General features: G+C 37.3%; 1 protein-coding gene across 2 annotated transcripts in view; it reads right to left on the bottom strand.

The window, feature by feature from the left end:
* FAM120C (family with sequence similarity 120 member C) overlaps positions 1-23217 on the bottom strand; it is a 123081-nt gene that overhangs the window by 58302 nt on the left and 41562 nt on the right. For both annotated transcript variants that reach the window (XM_059386008.1, XM_059386010.1), the window contains exons 5-9: positions 14675-14777; positions 14028-14104; positions 13304-13584; positions 11773-12046; positions 10922-11093 (exon numbers count right to left, since the gene is read on the bottom strand). In XM_059386008.1, the coding sequence (XP_059241991.1) occupies positions 10922-11093; positions 11773-12046; positions 13304-13584; positions 14028-14104; positions 14675-14777 (907 nt within the window). The remainder of the gene's footprint in view (positions 1-10921; positions 11094-11772; positions 12047-13303; positions 13585-14027; positions 14105-14674; positions 14778-23217) is intronic.

The following is a 23217-nucleotide window of genomic DNA, read 5'->3' as shown; positions in this document are numbered from 1 at the left end:
TTATATAAATAGAATCATATAGTATGTAATCTTCTGAGATTGGCATTTGCACTTGGCATAATGCCCTCAGGATCCTTCCATGTTGCTGCATGTATCAATACTTTTTTTTGCCAAGTAGTATTCCATGGTATGCCATACCACAGTTTAACCATTCATCTTTTGAAGGACATCTGGGTTGTTCCCAGCTTGGGGCTATTAGAAATAAAATTTATTATGAATATTTTTTATAGGTTCCTGCATGAAAGTAGGTCTTCATTTCTCTGGGATAAATGCCCCAAAGTGTAAGTGCTGGGGTGCACGAGAAGTCTATTTTGACTTTTGAAAGGAAATGCCAAGTATTTTCTAGAGTGGTGGTACCATTTTACATTCCTACCAGCGATTTATGGGTGATCTAGTTCCTCCACATCCAATCCAGCATGTGGTATTGACACCATTATTCATTTTAGCCATTCTGATAGATATATAGTTATATCTCATTATGGTTTTAATTTGAAATTCTTTGTGCACCTGGGTGGCTCAGTCACTAGGTGTCTGCCTTTGGCTCAGGTTGTGATCCCAGGGTAATGGGATTGAACCCTGCATTGGGCTCCCTGCTTAGCGGGAAGCCTGCTTCACCCTCTCCCACTCTCCCTGCCTATGTTCCCTTTCTCACTGTCTGTTTCTCTGTCAAATAAATAAATAAAATCCTTCTTAAAAAATTGAAATTCTTGGGGCGCCTGGGTGGTTCAGTGGGTTAAGCCGCTGCCTTCGGCTCAGGTCATGATCTCAGGGTCCTGGGATCGAGTCCCGCATCGGGCTCTCTGCTCAGCAGGGAGCCTGCTTCCCCCTCTCTCTCTGCCTGCCTCTCCATCTACTTGTGATTTCTCTCTGTCAAATAAATAAAATCTTTAATAAAAAAAAATTGAAATTCTTTAATGGCTAATGATGTGAAACATCTTTTCATGTCTTTATTTGCCACACATATAACTTCTTCAGTGAAACTTTCGAATTCTTTTGCTGATCTTCTAATCAGACTGTTTCCATAATGCTTAGTTTTCAGAGTTCTTTATATATTTTATATTTGAAAAAATATTTTATTTTTTTTTTACCAGAGAGAGAGCAAGAGAGTGAGCACAAGCAGGGAGAGCAGCAGGCAAAGGGAGAAGCGGACTCCCCAGTGAGCAGGAAGCCCAATGTGGGAATCGATCCCAGGACCCTGGGATCATGACCTGAGCCAAAGGCAGATGCTTAATCGACTGAGCCCTCAAGAGTTCTTGATGTATTTTAGACAGTAATCTAGGTATGTGGTATCTGTTCACCTATGGATGTCCAATTCATCTAGTACCATTTTTTAAAAGGACTATCCTTCCTTTAATGAAGTACTTCTGCAGCTTTGTCAAAAATCAGTTGGTTGTACTTGCATGGGGCTATTTATGGATTCCCTATTCTGTTTCACTTCTCTGTCTGTCCATATTACTACCACCAATACCACACAGTCTTAATTACTGTAGCTACACAGAAAGTCTTGAAAATCAAGACAGAGTGATTGTTGCCAACTTACTCCTTTTCAAAATTGTTTTAGCTGTTCTAGTTCCTGTCTTTTCATATAAATATTAGAATAATCTTGTATATATCTACAAAGAACCCTGCTGGTATCTGGATAGGAATTGTGTGAAACCTGCATATCAATTTGAAGAGAAGTGACATTTTACTATGTTGAATCCTCCAATTCATGGAGATCTAGGTCTCTCCATTAATGTAGTTCTTCACTGATTTCTTTCATCAGCATTTTATAATTTTCAGCATACAGATCTTGAACATCTTTTGTTAAATTTATGCCTAAGTATTTCATTTTCTTTGGAGGAATTATAAATGGTATTTTAAAATTTTGGTTCCTCATATTCATTGTCAGTATACAGAAATATAATTAATTTATGTATCCTACAAACAAGATGAACTCACTTATTAGCTCTAGGAATTTTGTTGTAGATTGTGATTTTCTACATAGACTATGTCATCTACAACTAGGGACAGTTTTATTTCTTGCCTTCTGATCTGTATGTCTTCTGTATCATTTTCTTGCCTTTCTATGCTGGCTCGAAGTTCTGAGATTGTTTTTTTATCATGAACTGTTAAATTTTGTTAAATATTTTTCTGCATCCATTGAGATGACCAGATACTTTTCCTTTATCCTGTCTATATGGTAGCTTACATAGACTGATTTGTCAAATATTGAACCAATCTTACAAGATAGAATAAACCCTATTGGGCAGTGGTGTGTAATTCTTTCTATATATTGTTGAATTCTACAGATGAATATTTTGTTAAGAACTTTTATATCTATACTGATGAAGGATATTGGTCTGAAGTACTGTTTTTATATACTATCTTCATCAGGTTTTAGTATTGCGGTAGTAACTGGCTTCATAGAGTGATTTGGTAAGTGTTCTCTCCTATTTCCTGAAAAAGATTTGTGTAGAATTGATGGCAATACTTTTTTTTCAATTTAAAGATTTATTGTCCACAATAAGTGCCTGACTGTATAAAGCACTGTTGGAAATTAAAAGACTTACGAGACAGACTCTATGTACTCTTTTTAAAAAATAATTATTATTGAGGGGTGCTTGGCTGGCTCATTCAGTAGAGCATCCAACTCTTGCTCACAGAGTCATGAGTTTGAGCCCCATGTTGGCTGTAGAGATTACATTAAAATGTTTAAAAATTTTTATTACTGAAATATAATTGATATAAAATGTTATATTAGTTTCAGTTGTACAACATAGGGATTTGAAAATTATCCGTTAAAAATTCAGTAGAATTCTCCAGTGAAATCAATTCAGTCAGATTTCTTTTCTGGGAAAATTTAAATTTTATTAGTATTTACAGGGCTATTCAAATGATCTATTTCATATTAGGTGTGTTGTGGTAGTTTGCAATTTTCAGAGATTGCTCCATTTTGTTTCAGTTGTCAAATTTATGTGTGGAGTTGTTTACAGTATCCCCATATAACCCTTTGGATATCTGTAGGTACTATGGTGTTATTCCCTGCCTCATTCTTGGTATTAGTAATTGTGTGTTCCCTATTTTCTTCTTTGCAGACTTTCTAGAAGTTTGTCGATTTTATTGTTCTTTTCAAAGAACCAGGTTTTTGTTTCAATAATTACTCTGTTATTTTTCTGTTTTCAATTTCATTGGTTTTTTCTCTTTATTATTAATTCCTCACTTTGGTTTGCTGCAGGCTTAGCTTTCTCCTCCTCTTGTTTCTTGAGGTGGAAATGCAGATGATGCTCTAATTTGAGCATTTAGTACCATAAATTTCCTTCTCAGCAATTTAGCTCCATACCACAGACTCTCATACTGTATTTTTATTTTCATTTCATTCCATGTATTTCTTTCTTCCTCTTGAGACTTGTTCTTTGACCCATGGATTGTATGTATTAAAGTGCTTTGTAATTTTCCAAGTATTTCCAGGTTTTCCTTTTACCTTTCTGTTTTTAATTTCTAGTTTGATTCCATAGTAGTCTAAGAATATACTCTGTATAATTTTAATGAGCTTAAGTTTACTGAGTTTGAGTATTTACCCTAAAGATACAGATGTAGTGATCTGAAGGGGCACGTGCACCCGAATGTTTATAGCAGCAATGTCCACAATAGCCAAAGTATGGAAAGGATCTAGATGTCCATCAACAGATGAATGGATAAAGAAGATGTGGTGTATATATATACAATGGAATACTATGCAGCCATCAAAAGAAATGAAATCTTGCCATTTGCGACGACATGGATGGAACTAGAGGGTATCATGCTTAGTGAAATAAGTCAATCGGAGAAGAAAGACAACTATCATATGATCTCCCTGATATGAGGAAGTTGAGAGGCAACATGGGGAGCTTGGGGGGTAGGAAAAGAATAAATAAAACAAGATGGGATCAGGAGGGAGACAAACCATGAGACTCTTACTGTCACAAAACAAACTGAGGGTTGCTGGGGGGAGGGGAGTTAGGAGAAGGGGCTAGGATTATGGACATTGGGGAGGGTATGTGCTATGGTGAGTGCTGTGAAGTGTGTAAACCTGGTGATTCACAGACCTATACCCCTGGGGCTAATAATACATTATATGCTAATAAAAAAAGTTTACTGAGTTTGTTTCATGGTCCAAGATATAATCTATCATGGTATATGTTAAGTGGGCATGTGAAAAGAACATATATTTTCCTCTTGTTGCATGTTTTATTAAGAGTCAATTAGATCCTATTCATTAATGGTACTGTTGAGTTCTATATTCCTGATGATCTCCTTTTTAGTTGTTTTACTAATTATTGAAAGCAGAGTAGAAGTCTCTGATTATAATTGTGGATTTGTCTCTTTCTAAGTTTTTTCAGTTGTGGCATCACATATTTTGTAGCTCTGTGGTTTGGTGATAGACATTTAGGATTGCTAGTCTTCTTGGTATACTGACTCTTACCAGTATATAATATCCCTCTCTTTTCCTGGCAATCTGCTTTGCTCCAAAGTCTACTTTATGGGGTATTAATATAGCCCTTCTTAATTTCTTTTGTTTAATGTTTTCATGGTAAATAATTTTCCATCATTCAACTTTCAACATGCATATCATTTATATTTGAAGTGAATTTTTGAAGACAACATATAATTGGGTTATGATTTTTATCCAGTCTGCGAATGACTGTATTTTAACTGGTGTAATTAGACTACTACATTTAATGTAATGTTAGGGCTTAAGTCTATCATTTTTTTGGTTTGTTTTCTGTTTTTCGTATCTCCGCTTTCTTCCTCTTCCCTTCCTATAGGTTACATGAACTTATTTTAGATTCCGTGTTGATTTATCTATAGTGTTCTTTAGTATTTCTGTGTATACCTTTTCTAACACATTTTCTAGGCATTGCATTATGTACACATAAGTTACTACAGTCCACTGGTATTGACATTTTACCCGTTCAAGTATAGAAACCTTACCAGTTATATCCCTTTAATCTTCCTGACTTAGAACTGTCTTACATATTTTCCCTACAGACACTAAGAACCAAATTAAGCAGTGACACTTTTGCTTCAACTGTGAATTTTAGAAAACTCAAGAAAAGCAAAGTCTATTGTTTTTACTTACATACTTGTTCTCTCCATTGTCTTTCCTTCCTTCCTGATGTTGCAAGATTCCTTCTATAAGTTTCTACTTTAACTCTAGTTAGTTAACATACAGTGTTACTAGTTTCAGGTGTATAATACAGTGATTCAGCACTTTCATACATTACCCTGTGCTCATCAGGACATGTACCCACCCTCCTACTCCCCCGCTCTGGTACCCATGAGTTTGTTCCCTATGATGGAAAGTCTGTTTTATTTTTTTTTTAAGATTTTATTTTACTTTATTTATTTGACAGAGAGAGATCACAAGTAGGCAGATAGGCAGGCAGAGAGAGAGAGAGGAGGAAGCAGGCTCCCCGCTGAGCAGAGAGCCTGATGCGGGACTCGATCCCAGGACCCTGAGATCATGACCCGAGCCGAAGGCAGCGGCTTAACCCACTGAGCCACCCAGGCACCCGGAAAGTCTGTTTTTTGCTTTGACTATCTCTCTCTCATTTTTTTCCTTTGCTTATATGTTTTGTTTCTTAAATTCCACCATATGATTCCACAAATCATATGGTATTTGTCTTTCTCTTATTTTGCTTAGCATTGTATTCTCTAGCTCCACCAATACTGTTGCAAATGGCAAGATTTAGTTATTATTAGGACTTAATAATGTTCCATTATGTATTACTATACAATATTCCATTATATTCCATACATACACATCTTTATCCATCCACCAACTGATGGATACTTGGGCTATTTCCATATTGTGGCTATTATAAATAATACTGCTATAAACATAAGGGTGCATGTATCCCTTTGAGTTAGTGTCTCTGTATTTGGGTAAATATCCAGTAGTACAAATACTGGTTCATAAAGTAGTTCCAGTTTTAAATTTTTGAGGAACTTCCATACTATTTAGCACAGTGGCTGTACAACTTTGCATTCTCACCAACACTGCAAGAGGGTTCCCAGTTCTCTACACCCTTGCCAATACCTGGTGTTCCTTGTGCCTTTGATTTTAGCCTTTCTGACAGATGTGAGGTGTTACCTCATTGTAGTTTTGATATGCACTTCCTTGATGATGAGTGATGTTGAGCATCTTTTCATGTACCTGTTGGCTACCTAGATGTCTTCTTTGGAGAAATGTCTGTTCATGTCTTCTGCCCAATTTTTAATTGGGTTATTTGTTTTTTGGGTTTGAGTTTTGTAAGTCCTTTATATATTTTGGATACTAGCCTTTTAGTGGATATGTCATTTGCAAATATCTTCTCCCATTCTGCCTTTTAGTTTTGATTGTTTCCTTTGCAGTGCATAAGCTTTTTATTTGATATAGTCCCAAGAGTTTATTTTTTGCTTTTGTTTCCCTTGCCTCGGGAGGCCTATCTAGAAAGAAGCTACCACAGCTAATGACAAAGACGTTACTGCCTGTGTTCTCTTCTAGGATTTTTATAACATCAGGTCTCACATTTTAATATTTCTTGTAGGGCTGGTTTAGTGGTCATGAACTGCTTTAGGTTTGTCTGGGAAACTAAGTCTCCTTCTATTCTGAATGACAGCCTTGCTGGATAGAGTATTCTTGACTCTTGATTTCTCCCATTCAGCTCTTCAAATATAACATGCCACTCCTTTCTGGCTTGCAAAGCTTCTGTTGCAAAATCTCCTGCTAGCCTTATGATTTTTCCCTTGTAAGCTAATGACTTGTTTTACCTGCTATCTTTAGAATTTTTTCTTTATCACTATACTTTGTAAATTTAATTACAATATGTCTTGCTGTTGGTCAGCTTTTGTTGATTCTGTTGGGGTTCCTCTGTGAGTCCTGCACCCAGGTATCTGCTCCCTTCTCCAGCTTAGGGAACTTTTCAGCTGTTATTTCCTCAAATACATTTTCTGACCACCTTTCTCTCTCTTCTGAGACTCCTGTAATATAAATGTTATTACATTTAACGGAATCAGTGAGTTCCCTAAGTCTATTCTTGTTTTGCATAATTCTTTTCTCTCTCCTTTATTCAGCTTGCTTACTTTCCATTACTCTCTCTCCTAGGTCACTAATTCATTTTCATTTGTTTCCATGTACATGTTCCTCTGCTTCTTCTATCTTGCTGTTCATTCCATCAAATGTGTTTCTAAATGTCATTTATTGTGCCCCTTATCTTTGCTATGTCATCCCTATCTCTGTGCTAAGTGTCTCATACATGTACTCTACTCTTTTCTCAAGTCCAGTGAGTATCCTTAGAATCATTGCTTTAATGTCTTTATCCAGCATGTTACTTATATCTGTTTTGCTTAGATCTCTGGCTTTGGCCTTATCCTTTCTTTCAGCTGGGATAAATTTGTTTTCTCATTTTTGTCTGCCTCTCTGTGTCAATTTCTCTGTGTTAACAAAGTCAGTTCCATCTTCTCCTCTTGAAAGTAGTGACTTCATAAAGAAGAGGTCCTGGAGTGTTAATCCCCCATTCACCAGAACCTGGCACTTCAGGAGAATAGCCTATGTATATTGCTTATGGCCTTCTTTTGTTTATGGGTCCCTTTTCCTTTCCATGTAGTCATCAGCACTGACTCTCTGCCTGCTGTGGGTTGTGCTTGCTCTCTATGGTGGTAGTGGGACCCAGGCAGGCTAGCTCTGGGGGAGTGGGGCATGCCCACCAAGGAAAGGGAACAGGACAGTTGTATTAGCAAAATGTACACTGGGCAACTAGACCTATGCCAGATCTCCTTCAGTGTTGTAGTCGTTGGAGGCTGCACACTGGGCAGCCAGAAAAACAAGACCAGCTAGGGGTACACAGCTGGGCATGGTAGGAGATGATGCCTGTGGGTGCACAAAGGTGCCTGGAGGATTGCTGCTCAGTGTGGTACATGCTCGTGGCTGGGGGCACATGTCCTGGAGATCACACAAGGGTGGCTAGGGGTATACAGCTAAGCACAGTGTGACAGACATGCATGGTGCTCAGTGGCAGCTGTGCACCTTGGTGGCTGGGTAGGGAACCTGTTTAGCTTTAACAAAATTTGCCCTGGGGTGCTTGGGTGGTGTAGTCAGATAAGCATCTAACTCTTTTTTTTTTTTTAAGATTGTATTTATTCATTTGACAGAGAGAAAGCACAGCAAGGGGCATGGCAGGCAGAGAAGAAGGAGAAGCAAGCTCCCCACTGAGCAGAGAGCCCAAAGTGGGGCTCAATTCCAGGACCCTGGGATCACAACCAGAGCCAATGGCAGATACTTAACCGACTGAGCCATCCAGGTGCCCCATAACTGCCCAGCTCTTGGCTTCAGCTCAGGTGGTGGGGTCAAATCCCGTGTCAGGCTCCATGCTCAGCATGTAGTCTGCTTGGGATTCTCTTTCCTTCTCCCTCTGCCCCTCTTACTTGTGCTGTCTCTCTAAAATAAATAAATCTGAAAAACAATCTGAGGGGTTTGAAGTGGCGGGGGGATGGGAGGTTGGGGTACCAGGTGGTGGGTATTATAGAGGGCACGGATTGCATGGAGCACTGGGTGTGGTGAAAAAATAATGAATACTGTTTTTCTGAAAATAAATAAATGTTTTTAAAAATTGCCCTGAGCCCAGGGTCAACAACAGCGGCTTGGAGTTGATAAGTCCTCAGGAGAACTCAGGGGCATGGAGCACTGCTAGCAAGTTAGTTGCCAAGTGTCTGTGCAGCCACACCTCCAGCAGGTGTCTCTGTGCTTACGCTGACAGTTGGGGATGGAAAATGGTACCTGCCAGCTCCCTTGTTTCAGAAGTATGAACAGATCTGTCTACTGTTTGTGCAGTTTGTTCTATCAGTCTTCAGATTGCTCTCCAGTTTATTGACTTGGATGTGGATGATATCTAACTGGAAACAGGACCTGGGTGAACTCAGGGTCCTCCTATTCTGCCATCTTCCCAAGCTCCTCCCAAGATTCCTCCTTTTATCTTCTTTTTTGTGTAGAGGAATACCTTTAGCCCTTCTTTTACTGCAGTTCTGCTTGTGAAAAATTATCCTAGTTTTCTTTCACTTGAGAATATGTTGATTTCCCCTTCATTCCTGGAGGATGCTTTTGTTTGATATAGAATTCCAACATGACATTTCTTTCCTTTCAGCCCTTGAAAATGTTGTGCAACTTCCTTCTGGACTCTGGCTTCTGAAGAGAGATCAGCTGTTATTCATACTGTTTGCCACAATAGGTAAAGCATTGCTTTTCTCTGGAGGCTCTCAAGAATTTTTCTGCCTTTAGCTTTCACAGGTTTAATCAAGATAAATCTTCACAAGATTTCTTTGGGTTTATATTATTTATAATTCACTTAGTTTCCTGAATCTGTGGGCTTGCTTTTCCCAAATTTTAAAATATTCCAGCCATTATTTATTTGAATACATCTGCTGCAGTCCACCCTCTTCCACCTCTCCTTCTGGAACTGTGATGACACAAATATTAGACCTTTTGTTTTAGTTTCACTGATCCCTGTCCATTATTTCAGCCTATTTTCTATTATTCAGACTGAGTAATTTCTATTGTTATGTCTCCACATTCACTGATTGTTTCTTTTGTTGTCTCCAATTTGTTATTTAACCCATCTATTGAGTATTTTGTTATTGTATTTTTTAGTTCTTAATTTCCCCTTCTTCTATCTTCTGTTTTGTTGCTAAGACTTTCTATTTTTAAGTCATATCATGCATGTTCAGAACTCTTCATCAAAGCATTTTTAAGATGGCTGCTTTGAAATCCCTATCAGGTAATTCAAACATCTACATCATCTCAATGATGGCACCCACTGACTTTCTTTTCTTGGTGTGACATCTAAGTTTGAAATCTTTCTGGTTCTTAGTATGATGAAGGATTTTCAACTGAAACCTGGACATTTGGGATATTATTTTTAAAAATTCTTAATTCAGTCTTTTAAAAGGACCTTTAATTTTTAAAAGGATCTTATTTTAATTTTGTTGTTTTAGCAGGTATTTTCTGCTATTACTACCGTGAATAAAGGGGGATGCTATATCATTCCTGCCAAGCAGGAGTGAATGGAAGTCCTGGCTCCCCACTCAGTTCCCCTCTCTCTTTTGATATACATGCTGGCAAGGATAGAAATCTAGGTTATTTATCTGGCCTTTGCTAGTAGGGGTGAGGGTGGGCTGCAGTTTTTCTGTGGTATTTGACTAGTGTAGAATGGTTATTATCTAAATATATTGTGTTGCTTAGGTTCTTTCGTTTGGGTCCTTCGACTAGAGTGAGAAGGCATTTCTTGGGGCTTTTACTGGTCTGTACATGCTGGGTGTTTCTGGGATGCCAGCTTGTCCCACACCTAGTCTAGGATATATGTAGCAATAAGAAAACCCAGGGAACTCAGCACTGCATTACTCCTTGGATCCCAAAGTCCTTAGCCAGTCTGCTGCCTTCTTGTCACCTTTGGGAATGTCTTGTGCTTGTTATATATATAATGTCCTGGGCTTTCAGTTGTATTTAGCAGGAGAAATAAGGAAAAGTATATGTACTCCATCTTCCCAGAAGCAGAAATCTAGAGGGTTCTACTGAACACACTAATCTGACCATGTCCTTCTGCAGCTTAAAACATCTCAATGGCTCCAACTCTCTACGGGATCAAATCCACAACAAAACCTTACTGAGGAGGAAAATCTATGTCAGATATACCTCTACATTCCCAAAGTCCAGCATGCTTCTTTTAAGTAGTAGTGACTCTGAATGCTTAATGATTAAAGAATTGAGGCTTAAGTTAATGCAGTTCCCATACTAATGTGTATTCTGGTGAATTATGTATTTTCTCAAAGACTGCTCTATAGCCAAAAGTATTATGATGTGCTTGCACAGACATTTTTGTTCCACACCAAGCTCTGAGAGAGCTATTGAAGCTAGAACTAAACCTACCTTCTACAGGTAGCCGACGCCGTATGGCTAGGCGTTCCATTTTCCGCTGTGTTTCTGCCAGACTGAAAAGGACTCCATAAACATATTGACGTGCAGACCGGAACAGGAGAGTGGCTGGAGGCAGCTCCATGTTACACTCATCCTCAATACATACGGGGATCTTAATCTCACCCTAACAACAACAACAAAAAACAAACAAACAAACAAACAAAAAAGCATCCAGGAAAAAGAACAAAATGAGTTACCTCAAGATTTGGAATTGAGCTGAGAAGAATCAGTAATGAACTATAGCCTCTGTAGCCAAGCTACCAAATTTTCTACTTGTATTTAACAGTTTCAGAATAAAAAGAAGGTGTAATAAGCCCCCTGATCATAGCCAGCTTAAAAGCTATGCTCCATTTTTAGAGTCTCTGCTATGACTGACTATAGCTGACTAAATGGAGAAAGTCACATCTTAGACATTCTGCTGGGGGACAGATTTGTCTAGTAAGACTGGGGGAAGGGAACAAATCTGGAAAAGTAGAAGTAAAGAACAAAGGTGTAAAGAACAAGGGCATAAAACCTTTTCTTAGATTGTGTCCAGCCCTAAGTCCACAGTCTATCAATATGGTGCATGATCTTCTTTGACATCTCACAATTACAGTTCTCTTCTTGGGGCCTCATTTATTATAAATTTCTGTCTCCTGCTGGTGTCAATTTACCTGAGGCCCTTAATACAATGAGGGGCCCCAGGATACTTGTATTTTATCTCCCTTCAGAACCAATTAGAATTTTCTCTGGTAACTTATGGTTCTAGAAGTGTGTAGTACAATGTTGAAAGCAGGGAGGTAGGTGCCGATGTGCTCTCTTACCTTAGTGAGGACATGATAGATATATGGGTACATAAGACCCCTTCGGTGTCTGTGTTCAGCAACCCGTAAGACTTCAGGAGCTACTGGAGGTAAGGGGGGAATGGTGATGTCAATGTGGTTCCTTGTAGACATAGACAGCAGGGATGGGATGTGGGGCTCTCCATCACCCAGGTTGGTATCTGCAACTCCAGCATCGATGGGCTGTACCCAGGACCCTCTGTCACCATTTGGATCCTCCCATCCAGGGTGCTGCTGAAGTGTTTCTGTGATGTGACTAAAAATTTCAAAAGATCATGTAGAAGAGATAAAGGAGTAACAAGCACTGGGTGTTATATGCAAATAATGAATCACTGAATACTACATCAAAAACTAATGATGTATGGTAACTAACATAATAAGATAATTCAGCTGGAAAAAAAGATATAAACATATGAGTATATTAAAAAAAAAAAAGACATTCCAACTGAAGATGTCTGTTCTGAGGCTAAGGATTCTTCCAGACCCTCTGGAAATCAAGACACTAAATTAGTATTGGACCTGATTCATTTCCTCTACACCTTATAAAAGGCCATGTCTAGAGTCAGCTTACATTCTAAGAAACTAATTACAATTGAAACCTCAGTGTTTCCCAGGAAAAATCTGCTTGGAGAAATAATCTAAGAACAAATAAGCTAGTATAAAATACCACTCTTTTCAACCTCAGAACCCTATCTTCAGCAATGTAACTGCATACTCAACTGTTTTAATACTTCAATTCTTTTTTTAAGATTATTTTTATTAATATATAATGTATTATTAGCCCCAGGGGTACAGGTCTGTGAATCATCAGGCTTACACATTTTGCAACACTCATCATAGCACATGTCCTCCCCAATGTCCATAATCCAACCACCCTCTCCCTACCCCCTCCATCAACCCTCAGTTTGTTTTGTGAGATTAAGAGTCTCTTATGGTTTATCTCCCTCCTGATCCCATCTTGTTTCATTTTTTCCTTCCATACCCCCCAAATCCCCCACCCTGCATCTCAAATTCCTCATATCAGGGAGGAATTTGACATGTGACAACTATCTTTCTCTGATTGACTTATTTCACTCAACCCTCTAGTTCCATCCACGTCATTGCAAATGGCCAGATTTCATTTCTTTTGATGGCTGCATATAATACTTCAATTCTATAAATCTTATCATATTTTCTCTACATCCAATCCATCCTTCTCAAAATTAAAAAAAATGACAGCCATGACATGTAGCACACCCATACCTACAGCTTCCCTAACCAGCTGCAATGCTTCCTTTTATTGCAGGGGCATGGGTAGCTGAAAATTACCACTGGTGCAGAGTCAATATGAGTATGAAGTAGTCAAGCATAGAGTCTTCCTACTTCATTTAAGAGTAAAGAGCCACAGAGAAAAGCCAGAAACATATACTTCCCCACGCCCCACCCAGGTTACAAGCAAAATAAATATATATATATACATTTTTTTTTCCTTCTCCAAAAGTCTGTTCTCTTGAGTGCCTACTGAGATACTTACTCAGAGCTGGTTCCATTTGGTTCATCACCATCAGAGGAAGAGGAGTGAGAAGAGTCTGGTCCCAAAGGAGGTGAGGTTTTGGAAGTCAAGTAATTGGGAAAATGGGATGCAGAGGAATCATAAGAGACAGCCCAACTGGCAAAGGGGCTGTCCTGCAGCATGGGATCCTCAGAAAAAGCATGGGATTCCCCCAAAGCATGGGGAGAGAAGAGAAGAGAGGAGTTGGGTCCAATTGGGAATGGTGGTGGATATTTCATTTTCTGGGGCACATGGTGAGAAAACTAAAGGATAAAACAGACAGAAAAGCTATTTAACATTTGAACAGGCTCCAGAATGGTTCCCTCAGAAGTTGTGATACAGTGGATAATGCCAGTAGCAGGGATTGTTGGGATACAAAGAACCTACTGAGAATAATAAGAAATTATTCTAACAGTGAAATATGGACAGAACCCTCCAGGGGCAGGGCAATGGACCAATACATGACTCTTAGAACCACTCTCCAACATTAGCTAATCTACCTTCACAGTGCCCTAGTGATTACTAATCTGGATGTTTTCTTTACATAATCTGCCAGCCTCAAGTTGAGAATGCAACATAGGTATATAGAGCCTTGATATTCTGATAACATTGAATTATCTTAACTCCTTAACTCAGAGTATAAAAATCAAGAAGCAACCTGAGTCTAATGCTAACACATGGTCTTAGGACTCTTGAAAGATATTACCATTGGCTTTCCAGCAGAGATAGTGCTCATCTGATTTCGTGGAAGGGGAGGATTTCCAAGCCGATTATTTCGAAAACCTGAAGCCAAGAGAAAGTGTTATACTTCAGTCAATCCTAGTAATTCTACCATATACATTCTGCTAACCCCACATTGCTTGAAAAATTATTAACAGATAAGTTATAATTTATTGAACACCAGCTATGTGCCATGACAAGAAACTTAGAGAAATTATTTTATTTTTTAAAAAATCCTATAAAATAGGTATCATGAGCCACATAACATACATGTAAATGTGACTAGTTAAGATCACACAGGTATTAAGCAGCAGAGGTGGAATTCAAACTCAGGCCTGAACTGAAAGACAGGGCTATTTTTCTTACACCAGGCCATAATGGAGATTAGTACCAGAAGAAGCCCAAGCAAAGGAAATGGCATTGGACACCATCCACAAACTTGAGAAACCAGTGCCCTGTGTCTCAGGTCACCACTCTTATTACATGAAAATTGAAAGGAAAATATCCACCAAATAGGAACGACTTCTCTAAGAGTGCAATACAAGTTGTCATTTCACTCTGGCCCAGGAGTTCCCATGAGGGACTCGGTTTCCCCTTTGGATACAGAAGCTCTGTATCAGATGGAAGCCTTACCTAGAAAGGACGAGGGACCCACTGGCAGTGAAGAGAGTTTGGTTGTGACAGAATAATATTCAACTGCTTTCTTGAATCGCTCTATTTTATCTTCTGTCCTGGACTGGACATTGGAACATCAGATGTTCAGAAGAAGAAACAACATGAGAGTATGTTTTTCATGCAATGTATAATTGAAGAGTCAAAACAGTAGCAGAAATGAAATATATTAAGAAACCCAAAGTGCGCCTGGGTGGCTCAGTCGTTAAGCGTCTGCCTTAGACTCAGGTCATGATCCCAGGGTCCTGGGATTGTGCCCCACATCAGGCACCCTGCTCAGCGGGAAGCCTACTTCTCCCTCTCCCACTGCCTCTGCTTGTGTTCCCTCTCCTGCTGTGTCTTTCTCTCTGTCAAATACATAAATAAAATCTTTAAAAAAGAAAGAAAGAAAGTAAAAGAGGATGCCTGGGTGGCTCAGTGGGTTAAACCTCTGCCTTAGGCTCAGGTCATGATCTCAGGGTCCTGGGATCGAGTCCCACGTCGGGCTCTCTGCTCAGCGGGGAGTCTGCTCCCCCACTCCCCTACTCTTCTTGCCCCTCTGCCTACTTGTGGTCTCTCTCTCTCTGTGTGAAATAAAGAAAGAAAATCTTTTGAAAAAAAAGAAACAGAGCAATTTTTCATGGTGCAGAAAAAATTAAGTAGTGATAAAGCATTATAAAATGTAAAATTAAAAAATTAAGCTTAAAAATAATAAGAAACTGAAGTTTACTTATATTTTGTGCTATTCTAAAATGTTCATATGATCATTAGAAAAAATAGATAAGAGTGGGGAAAAATTACACAGTACCACCACCCAAAGATATTTTTGTCATTTTCTTCCAGTATTTTATCTTATATATTTTATTTTTTAAATCTTAAAAAAAGATTTAGTTATTTGAGGGGTGGGGGAAGAGAGAGAGAGAGAATTCTCAAGCATGTGAGTGGGGTGAGGGGCAGAAGGAGAAACAGAATCCTCAAGCAGACTCCATACTGATCACAGAGCCTGACACGGAACTCAATCCCAGGACCCTGAGATCATGACCTGAGCTAAAATCAAGAGTTAGACACTTAATTGACTAAGCCACTCAGGTGTCCCTTCTTCCAGTATTTTAAAATAAACTTTTTTGTTGACATATTGCTGGGCTATTTTAATGTACACATTTTTCTATAGTTGATACTATATAATTTCATATTCTCCTTCTATTATAATTTTGAATGACCATATTTTTAAGCATAAATGTTATCATAAATTACGTAACTACTACCCTAATACCTGACATTTAGGTTATTTCTCACATTTGGCTATTGTAAGTTATGCAACAAAGAGCATATATGTACATATAAATTTTTTCTGGATTTCAGATTACGTTCCTAGGAAAATGTCCCCAAAGTGGAATCATTGGTTCAAAAGGTCTGAACACTAAAATAAAAAGCACTAAAACATATATAAAAACCACAATGTTTCATCACTATATATCTTAAAATTAAAGGTTATAAGCATCAGGCACTGGTACGGATATGGAATAACTGGAACTGCAGTGCATCGCTGGTAGGAGCATATACTGGTATAATTTGGACAACCGAATGGCAGTTTCTTAAAAAGTTAAACATATATTTACCATATGGTGCAGCAATCCTACTTCCAAGTATTTACCTAGGAAAAATGACTACATGTGCCCACCAAAAGATAGGAATGAAAATGCTAACAAGAACTTTATTCATAATAGCCCAAACTCAAATAACTCAAATGTATACCAAGAGAAGAATGGATAAATTGTGGTAGATTCCTACAATGGAATACTACACAGTTCTAAAAAGAACAAAGTACAACACAGATAAATCTCAAACACCTTATACTATGTGAAAGAAGAGAGACAGACACAAAAGAGTACATATGAAGTTCAAGTAGAAGTAAAACCGATCTATGGCAAAAGAAGTACAAATACTGTTCATCTCTGAGGGATTAGGGCTGACTGAGGAGTTTTTCCTTATCAAACCTTTTCCAACGTAATTTTAAAGTCCTCTTGGATATAATTTTATGAACTTCCTAACATTTCATCAAATGGAATATAAACTATTAAAGTCATTTCTACTTTATCATTATATAAAATGCTTTAATAAGCATAATTTTACATAAATTTCTTGGATTATTTCATAGGGACTTCTCTGGTCCACTTCTTAGAAGTGGAAAATATTAGGTCAAAGGATATGGTAATTTTCATAGACACATTTTTTAAATTTAAATTTTAGTTTGTTAATGTACCATGTAATATTGGTTTCTACAGTAGAATTCAGTGAGTCATCACTACATACAACACCCAGTGTTCATCAAAAGTGCCCTTTTTAGTAACCATTACTCATCTATCCCATCCCCCACACACCTCCCTCCAAAAACCCTCACTTTGTTCTCTATAGTTAAGAATCTCTTATGGTTTAGGGGCACCTGAGTGGCTCACTCAGTTGAGCATCTGACTCTTGGCTTTGGCTAAGGTTGTAATATCGGGGTCATGAGATCAAACCCACACTGGGCTCCACACTCAATGAGGAGTCTGCTTGTCCCTTCTCTCCCCATCTGCCCTCCACCCCACTCTCTCTAAAATAAATAAATTAATTAAATCTTTTTTTAAAAAGTCTCTTATGGCTTGTTTCCCTCTCTCCATTTGTTCTTTTCCCCCTTCCTTAATGATCCTGTTTTGTTTCTTAAATTCCACACGTGAATGAGATCATATGGCATTAGCCTTTCTCTGACTGACATGTATTTCACTTAGCGTCATACACTAGTTCCATACACATTATCGCAAATGGGAAGATTTCACTCTTTTGATGGCTGAGTAATATTCCAGTGTATGTATGTGTGTGTGTGTGTGTGTTATATATACACATCACATCTTCATTCATTCATCAGCCTAAAGACATTTGGGCTCTTTCTATAGTTTGGCTACTGTTGATAATGCTGCTATAAACATCAGAGTGCATGTACCACTTTGAATCTGTATTTTTGTATTCTTTGGATAAATGCCTAGTAGCACAATTGCTGGATGGTAGGACAGTTCTATTTTTAACTTTTTGAGGAAACTCCAAGTTCTCTAGAGTAGTAGCTGTATCAGTTTGCATCCCCACCAATAGTGCAAGAAGGGGCCCCTTTCTCTGCATCCTCACCAACACCTGTTGTTTCTGGTGTTGTTAATTTTAGCCATTCTGACAGGTGTGAGGTAGTAACTCATTGTTATTTTTTGTTTGTATTTCCCTAATGATGAGTGATGTTGAGCATCTTTTCATATGTTTGTTAGACATCTGAATGTCATTTTTTGGAAAAGTGTCTATACATGTCTACTGCCCAGTTCTTAATTGGATTATTTGTTTTCTGGGGTGTTGAGTTTAGTAAGTTCTTTATTGATTTTGGATATTAGCCCTTTATCAGATATGTTGTTTGTAAATATCTTCTCCCATTCCATATGCTGCCTTTTAGTTCTGTTTTTATCTTGAATAAGTCTGAACAGTTCATTTTTGGTTTTGTTTTCCTTGCATTTGGAGATGTGTCTATGAAGAAGTTGCTGCTGCCAAGGTGAAAGAGGTTTATACCTGTGTTCTCTAGGATTTTGATGGATTCCTGTCTCATGTTGAGGTCTTTCATCCATTTTGAATTTATTTTTGTGTATGGTATAAGAAAGTAATCCAGTTTCATACTTGTGCGTGCTGCTGTCCAGTTTTTTCAACACCATTTGTTAAAGGGACTGTTTTCTTTTTCCATTGGATATTCCTTTCTGCCTTATCAAAGATTAGTTGACCAAAGAGTTGAGAGTCCATTTCTGGGTTTTCTATTCTGTTCCACTGATATATACGTCTGTTTTGTGTCAGTAGCATACAGTTTTAATGACTATAGCTTTGTACTATAACTTGAAATCTGGAGCTGTGATGCTTCCAGTTTTAGTCTTCTTTTTCAGGCCTGCTTTGGCTATTTGGGATCTTTTGTGGTTCCAAACGAACTGTAGGATGTTTTGTTCCAGCTCTATGAAAAATGCTGGTGGCATTTTAATAGGGATTTCATTAAATGTGTAAACTGCTTTGGGTAGTATAAACATCTTAATAATGTTTGTTCTTCTAATGCACATGGAATGCTTTTCCATTTCTTTGTGTCCTCCTCAATTTCTTTCATAAATGTTCTCTAGTTTTGAGAGTACAGATTTTTTTAACCTCCTTATAGTAAGGTTTATTCCTAGGTTATCTTCTTGTTTTGGGTGCAATTGCAAAGGGGATCGATTCCTTGATTTCTCTTTTTGCTGCTTCATTATTGGTGTATAGAAATGCAGATTTCTGCACATTAATTTTATATTCTGCAACTCTGCTGAATTCATGTATGAGTTCTAGCAATTTTTTGGTGGAGTCTTTTGGGTTTTCTACATAGAGTATCATGTTATCTGCCAATAGTGAAAGTTTGACTTCTTCCTTGCCAATTTGGATGCCTATGTTAAATAATGGTGACAGCAGACATCCTTGTCTGGTTCCTGACCATAGGGGAAGGGCTCTGTTTTTCCCCATTGAGGATGATATTAGTTGTGGGTCATTTGTTTATGGCCTATATGAGGTTGAAGCAAGTTCCTTCTATCCCTACATTGTTGAGGGTTTTTTTTTATCAAGAAAGGATGCTTTATTTTGTCAAATGCTTTTTTTGCATCTATTGATAGGATCATATGTTTCTTATCCTTTCTTTTATTAATATGATGTGATTGATTTGTGAATACGGAATCACTTCTGCGGCCCAGGATTAAATCCTACTTGAACATGATAAATAATTATTTTAATGTATTGTTGAATTTGATTTGCTAGTAGTTTACTGAGAATTTTTACATCCATGTTTATCAGGAATATTTGCCTTTAATTCTCCTTTTTAGTGGGGTCTTTTTTTGTTTTGTAATCAAGGTAATACTGGCTTCATACAATGAGTTTGGAACTTTTCCTTCCATTTCTATTTTCTGAAACAGTTTGGGGAGAATAGGTATTAACTCTTATTTAAATGTCTTGTAGAATTCTCCTAGGAAACCATCTGGCCCTAGGCTCTTGTTTGTTGGGAGATTTTTGATTACTGATTTAATTTCTTTTCTGTTATGGATCTGTTCAAATTTGCTATTTGTTTCTGTTTCAGTTTTGGCAGTTTGTAGGTTTTTAGGAATTTGTCCATTTCTTTCAAGTTGCGTGGTGTTTTGGCATATAATTTTTCATAGTACTGTTTTATAACTGTGTTTCTGTGGTGTTGGTTGTGATCACTACTCTTTCACTCATGATTTTTATCTATTTGTGTCCTTTCTCCTTTCTTTTTGATAGGGGTTTATCAATTTTCCCAATTATTTCAAATAACTAGCTCTTAGTTTTTTTAACTTGTTCTATGGGGTTTTTGTTTTCTTTTGGTTTGGTTTTTATATAGTTTATTTATACTCTAATGTTTATTATTTCCCTTTTTCTCAAGGACTTAGACTTTATTTGCTATTCATTTTCCAACTCCTTTAGGTGGTTATTTGCTGTTCTTTTTCCAGCTCCTTTAGGTGTAAGGTTAGATTATGTATTTGAGACTTTTCTTCTTTCGTGAGGTAGGACTGCGTAACAATGTAATTCCCTCTTAATACTGCCACTGCTGCATCCCAAAGGTTTTGGACAGACATGTTTCTATTTTCATTTGCTTCCATGTATTTTTAAATTTCTTCTTTAATTCTTGGTTAACCTATTCACTCTTCAGTAGAATGTTCCTTAATCTCCATGTATCTGCAGTCTTTCCTTTTTTTTTTTTTTTCTTATGGTTGACTTCAAGTTTTGTAATGTTGTGGTCTAAAACTATGCATGTTATGATCTCAGTCTCTTTGTATTTGTTGAGGGCTGATTTTTGACCCCGTATGTGAATCATTCTGGAGAATGTTCCACATGCACTCGAAAAGAATGTGTATTCTGCTGCTTTAGGATGAAATGTTCTGAATATTATCTTTTAAGTCCACCTGGCCCAGTGTGTCATTCAAAGCCAAGTTTCCCTGCTGCTTTTCTTAGATGATCTGTCCATTGCTCTAAGTGGGGTATTAAAGTCTACTGTTATTATTGTATTATTATCAATGGATTTATGTTTATTATAAATTGATTTATATATTTGGGTGCTCCCGAGTTAGGGGTATACATATTTATAACTGTTAGATCTTCTTGATGAACAGATCCCTTAATTATGATAATGCCCTTCTTCATCTCGTTAGTCTTTGTTTTAGAATCTCATTTGTCTGAGAGAAGCATGGCTACTCCAGCTTTCTTTTGATGTTCACTACATGACAGATGGTTCTCCATCTCCTCACTTTCAATCCGCAGGAGTCTTTAAGTCTAAAATGCATAGACTTTTGACATGATAGTAAATCTCTTTCCAAAACCGATGTCTTAAATTATACTCTCATTATCAATGCATGAGAGTGCCCAATTCACCATATAGCCCCAATGTTGAGTACCTTCTACAAAATAACCATCTAGCTACAAAAAACATTTCTTATAGAAATATATAAAAATTATTAAAATATGTAATCCAAAAAGGTATAATTTTAAACATTTATAATCTTCTCTCTCAGAATCTATAATTGTTAACATTCTAGGATCTATATAGCATTCCAGATGTCTTTATTTATAAACATTCAGGCACACAAACACAGAAATCAAGATCACCAGGTCCTCTAGCCTCACTTAGAAATAAAATCACTCTGCTTTCTCAATAATCTTTTGAGTATGTAATTGTCTGAAAAAGTATCCCAACTCTCAAGATTACATGCAAATTACTGACTTATAGAATGATATTTGGCTGAATAATATTCCACTGTATCAAGGTTCCATTAGTTACATATTCACTATTATTTCCAGATTGTATTTAATTACACACCTAACAATCTCCTAAAAGATAAAAGACATACAGTCTTCCTTAATATCTATAGCTCTGTACTTAATCCCCTCCCCAGAAGTGACCAGTGTTATCAGTTTGATCTGTGTCCTGTCATATACATATTATGTATATATACCAATATAGTTTTGCTTTTTTCATATATGTGGAATCATATTATTATACTGTTTTTTCAACTTGATTTCTGCACTTAACTTGTAAACTATTCAACATCAGTGAATAAAGATCTATGACCTCATTCCCTGAAATACTGAATTATGAGTATGTCTCTCAATGTATCACTCTTCTGTGCTCTGACATAACATTTACTCTTCCTTCAAGGGTACAACTTCTATGAAACCTTTCCTCCTGTGACATATTTATTGTGGTTTTTCTTCATTTTACTTATTTATGTGCCTCTGCCTCACATTTGACCAAAAGTTCTGCAAGAACAGAGAAGAGTTTATTCACACTTATATTTTAGTGTCTAGCATGAGACCTTGTCTGTGGAAGTATATTCAGTATTTCATATATGATCATGTTTAATAATATCCTCCCCTTTTCTTCTATAGATCGCCAGAGAACATGGGAAGCAGAGAAGAACATTGTCCTTTAATGCTATTACCTAGCAGTTTTTTTTATGTTTGTTTAGGAGAGCTCTCATAATTCTACAACTGCTAAAAATGATATGTATGAAAATTATACAACAACGACGAAAACTGTTTTAAGACATAATGTTAAGTGAAAAAAGCAGGTTAAAAATTTTAACACATCAAAACATACATACATACATACAAAGGAGATTAGGAAACACTGTAAAACATTTAGGGTGGAATTCACAGCAAAGTCCCTATTTTTAAAATTTTTTGTTCTTATTGTTTAGTGAAAAGGGGGATCCTTGTTTTTAATGAATAGTCATTATCCAGATTCCAAAGATCATAAAGTTCTAAAGGGAACCAAAAGCTGTAACATCAAAAATATTCACCACTCAGATGAACACTTAGAAACATTTTCCCATCAACATATGATGGAATATTATTTGGTTTAAAAGGAAAGAAATTCTGTCACATGTTACAACATGGATAAATCTTGAGGAAACTGTGCTAAGTGCAATAAGTCAGTCACAAAAAGACAAATAATGTTTAATTCCATTTAGATGAGGCACCTAAAGTGGTTAAAATCATAGGGAAAGAAGGGTGCCTAGGTGGCTCAGTAAGTTAAGTGTCTGCTTTTAGCTCAGGTCATTATCTCAGGGTCCTTGGATGGAGTCCCACATCAGGCTCCCTGCTCGGTGGGAAGCCTGCTTCTCCTTATCCCTCTGCTGTTCCCCCTGCTTGTGCTCTCTCTCTCCCTTGCTCTCTGTCAAATAAATAGATAAATAAATAAAAATCTTCTAAAAAAATCATAGGGAAAGAAAGTAGAACTGGGGTTGCCAAGGGCTAGAGGGGAGGGGAAAATGGAAAGATATCATTTAATGGGTACAGAGTTTCAGTTTTACAAGATGAAGAATAATGAAGATGGATGATGGTGATGGGTACACAACACTATGAATGTATTTAATACCACTGAACTACACACTTAAAATGATTAAGATGGTAAATTTTATGTTATATATATATATTTTCGTAACTGA

The sequence above is a fragment of the Mustela nigripes genome, chromosome X (genome assembly GCF_022355385.1).
Source record: "Mustela nigripes isolate SB6536 chromosome X, MUSNIG.SB6536, whole genome shotgun sequence".
In the NCBI taxonomy this organism is placed as follows: domain Eukaryota; kingdom Metazoa; phylum Chordata; class Mammalia; order Carnivora; family Mustelidae; genus Mustela; species Mustela nigripes.
Note: the sequence above shows the minus strand (reverse complement) of the source record. Positions and strands in the feature narration are given on the sequence as shown.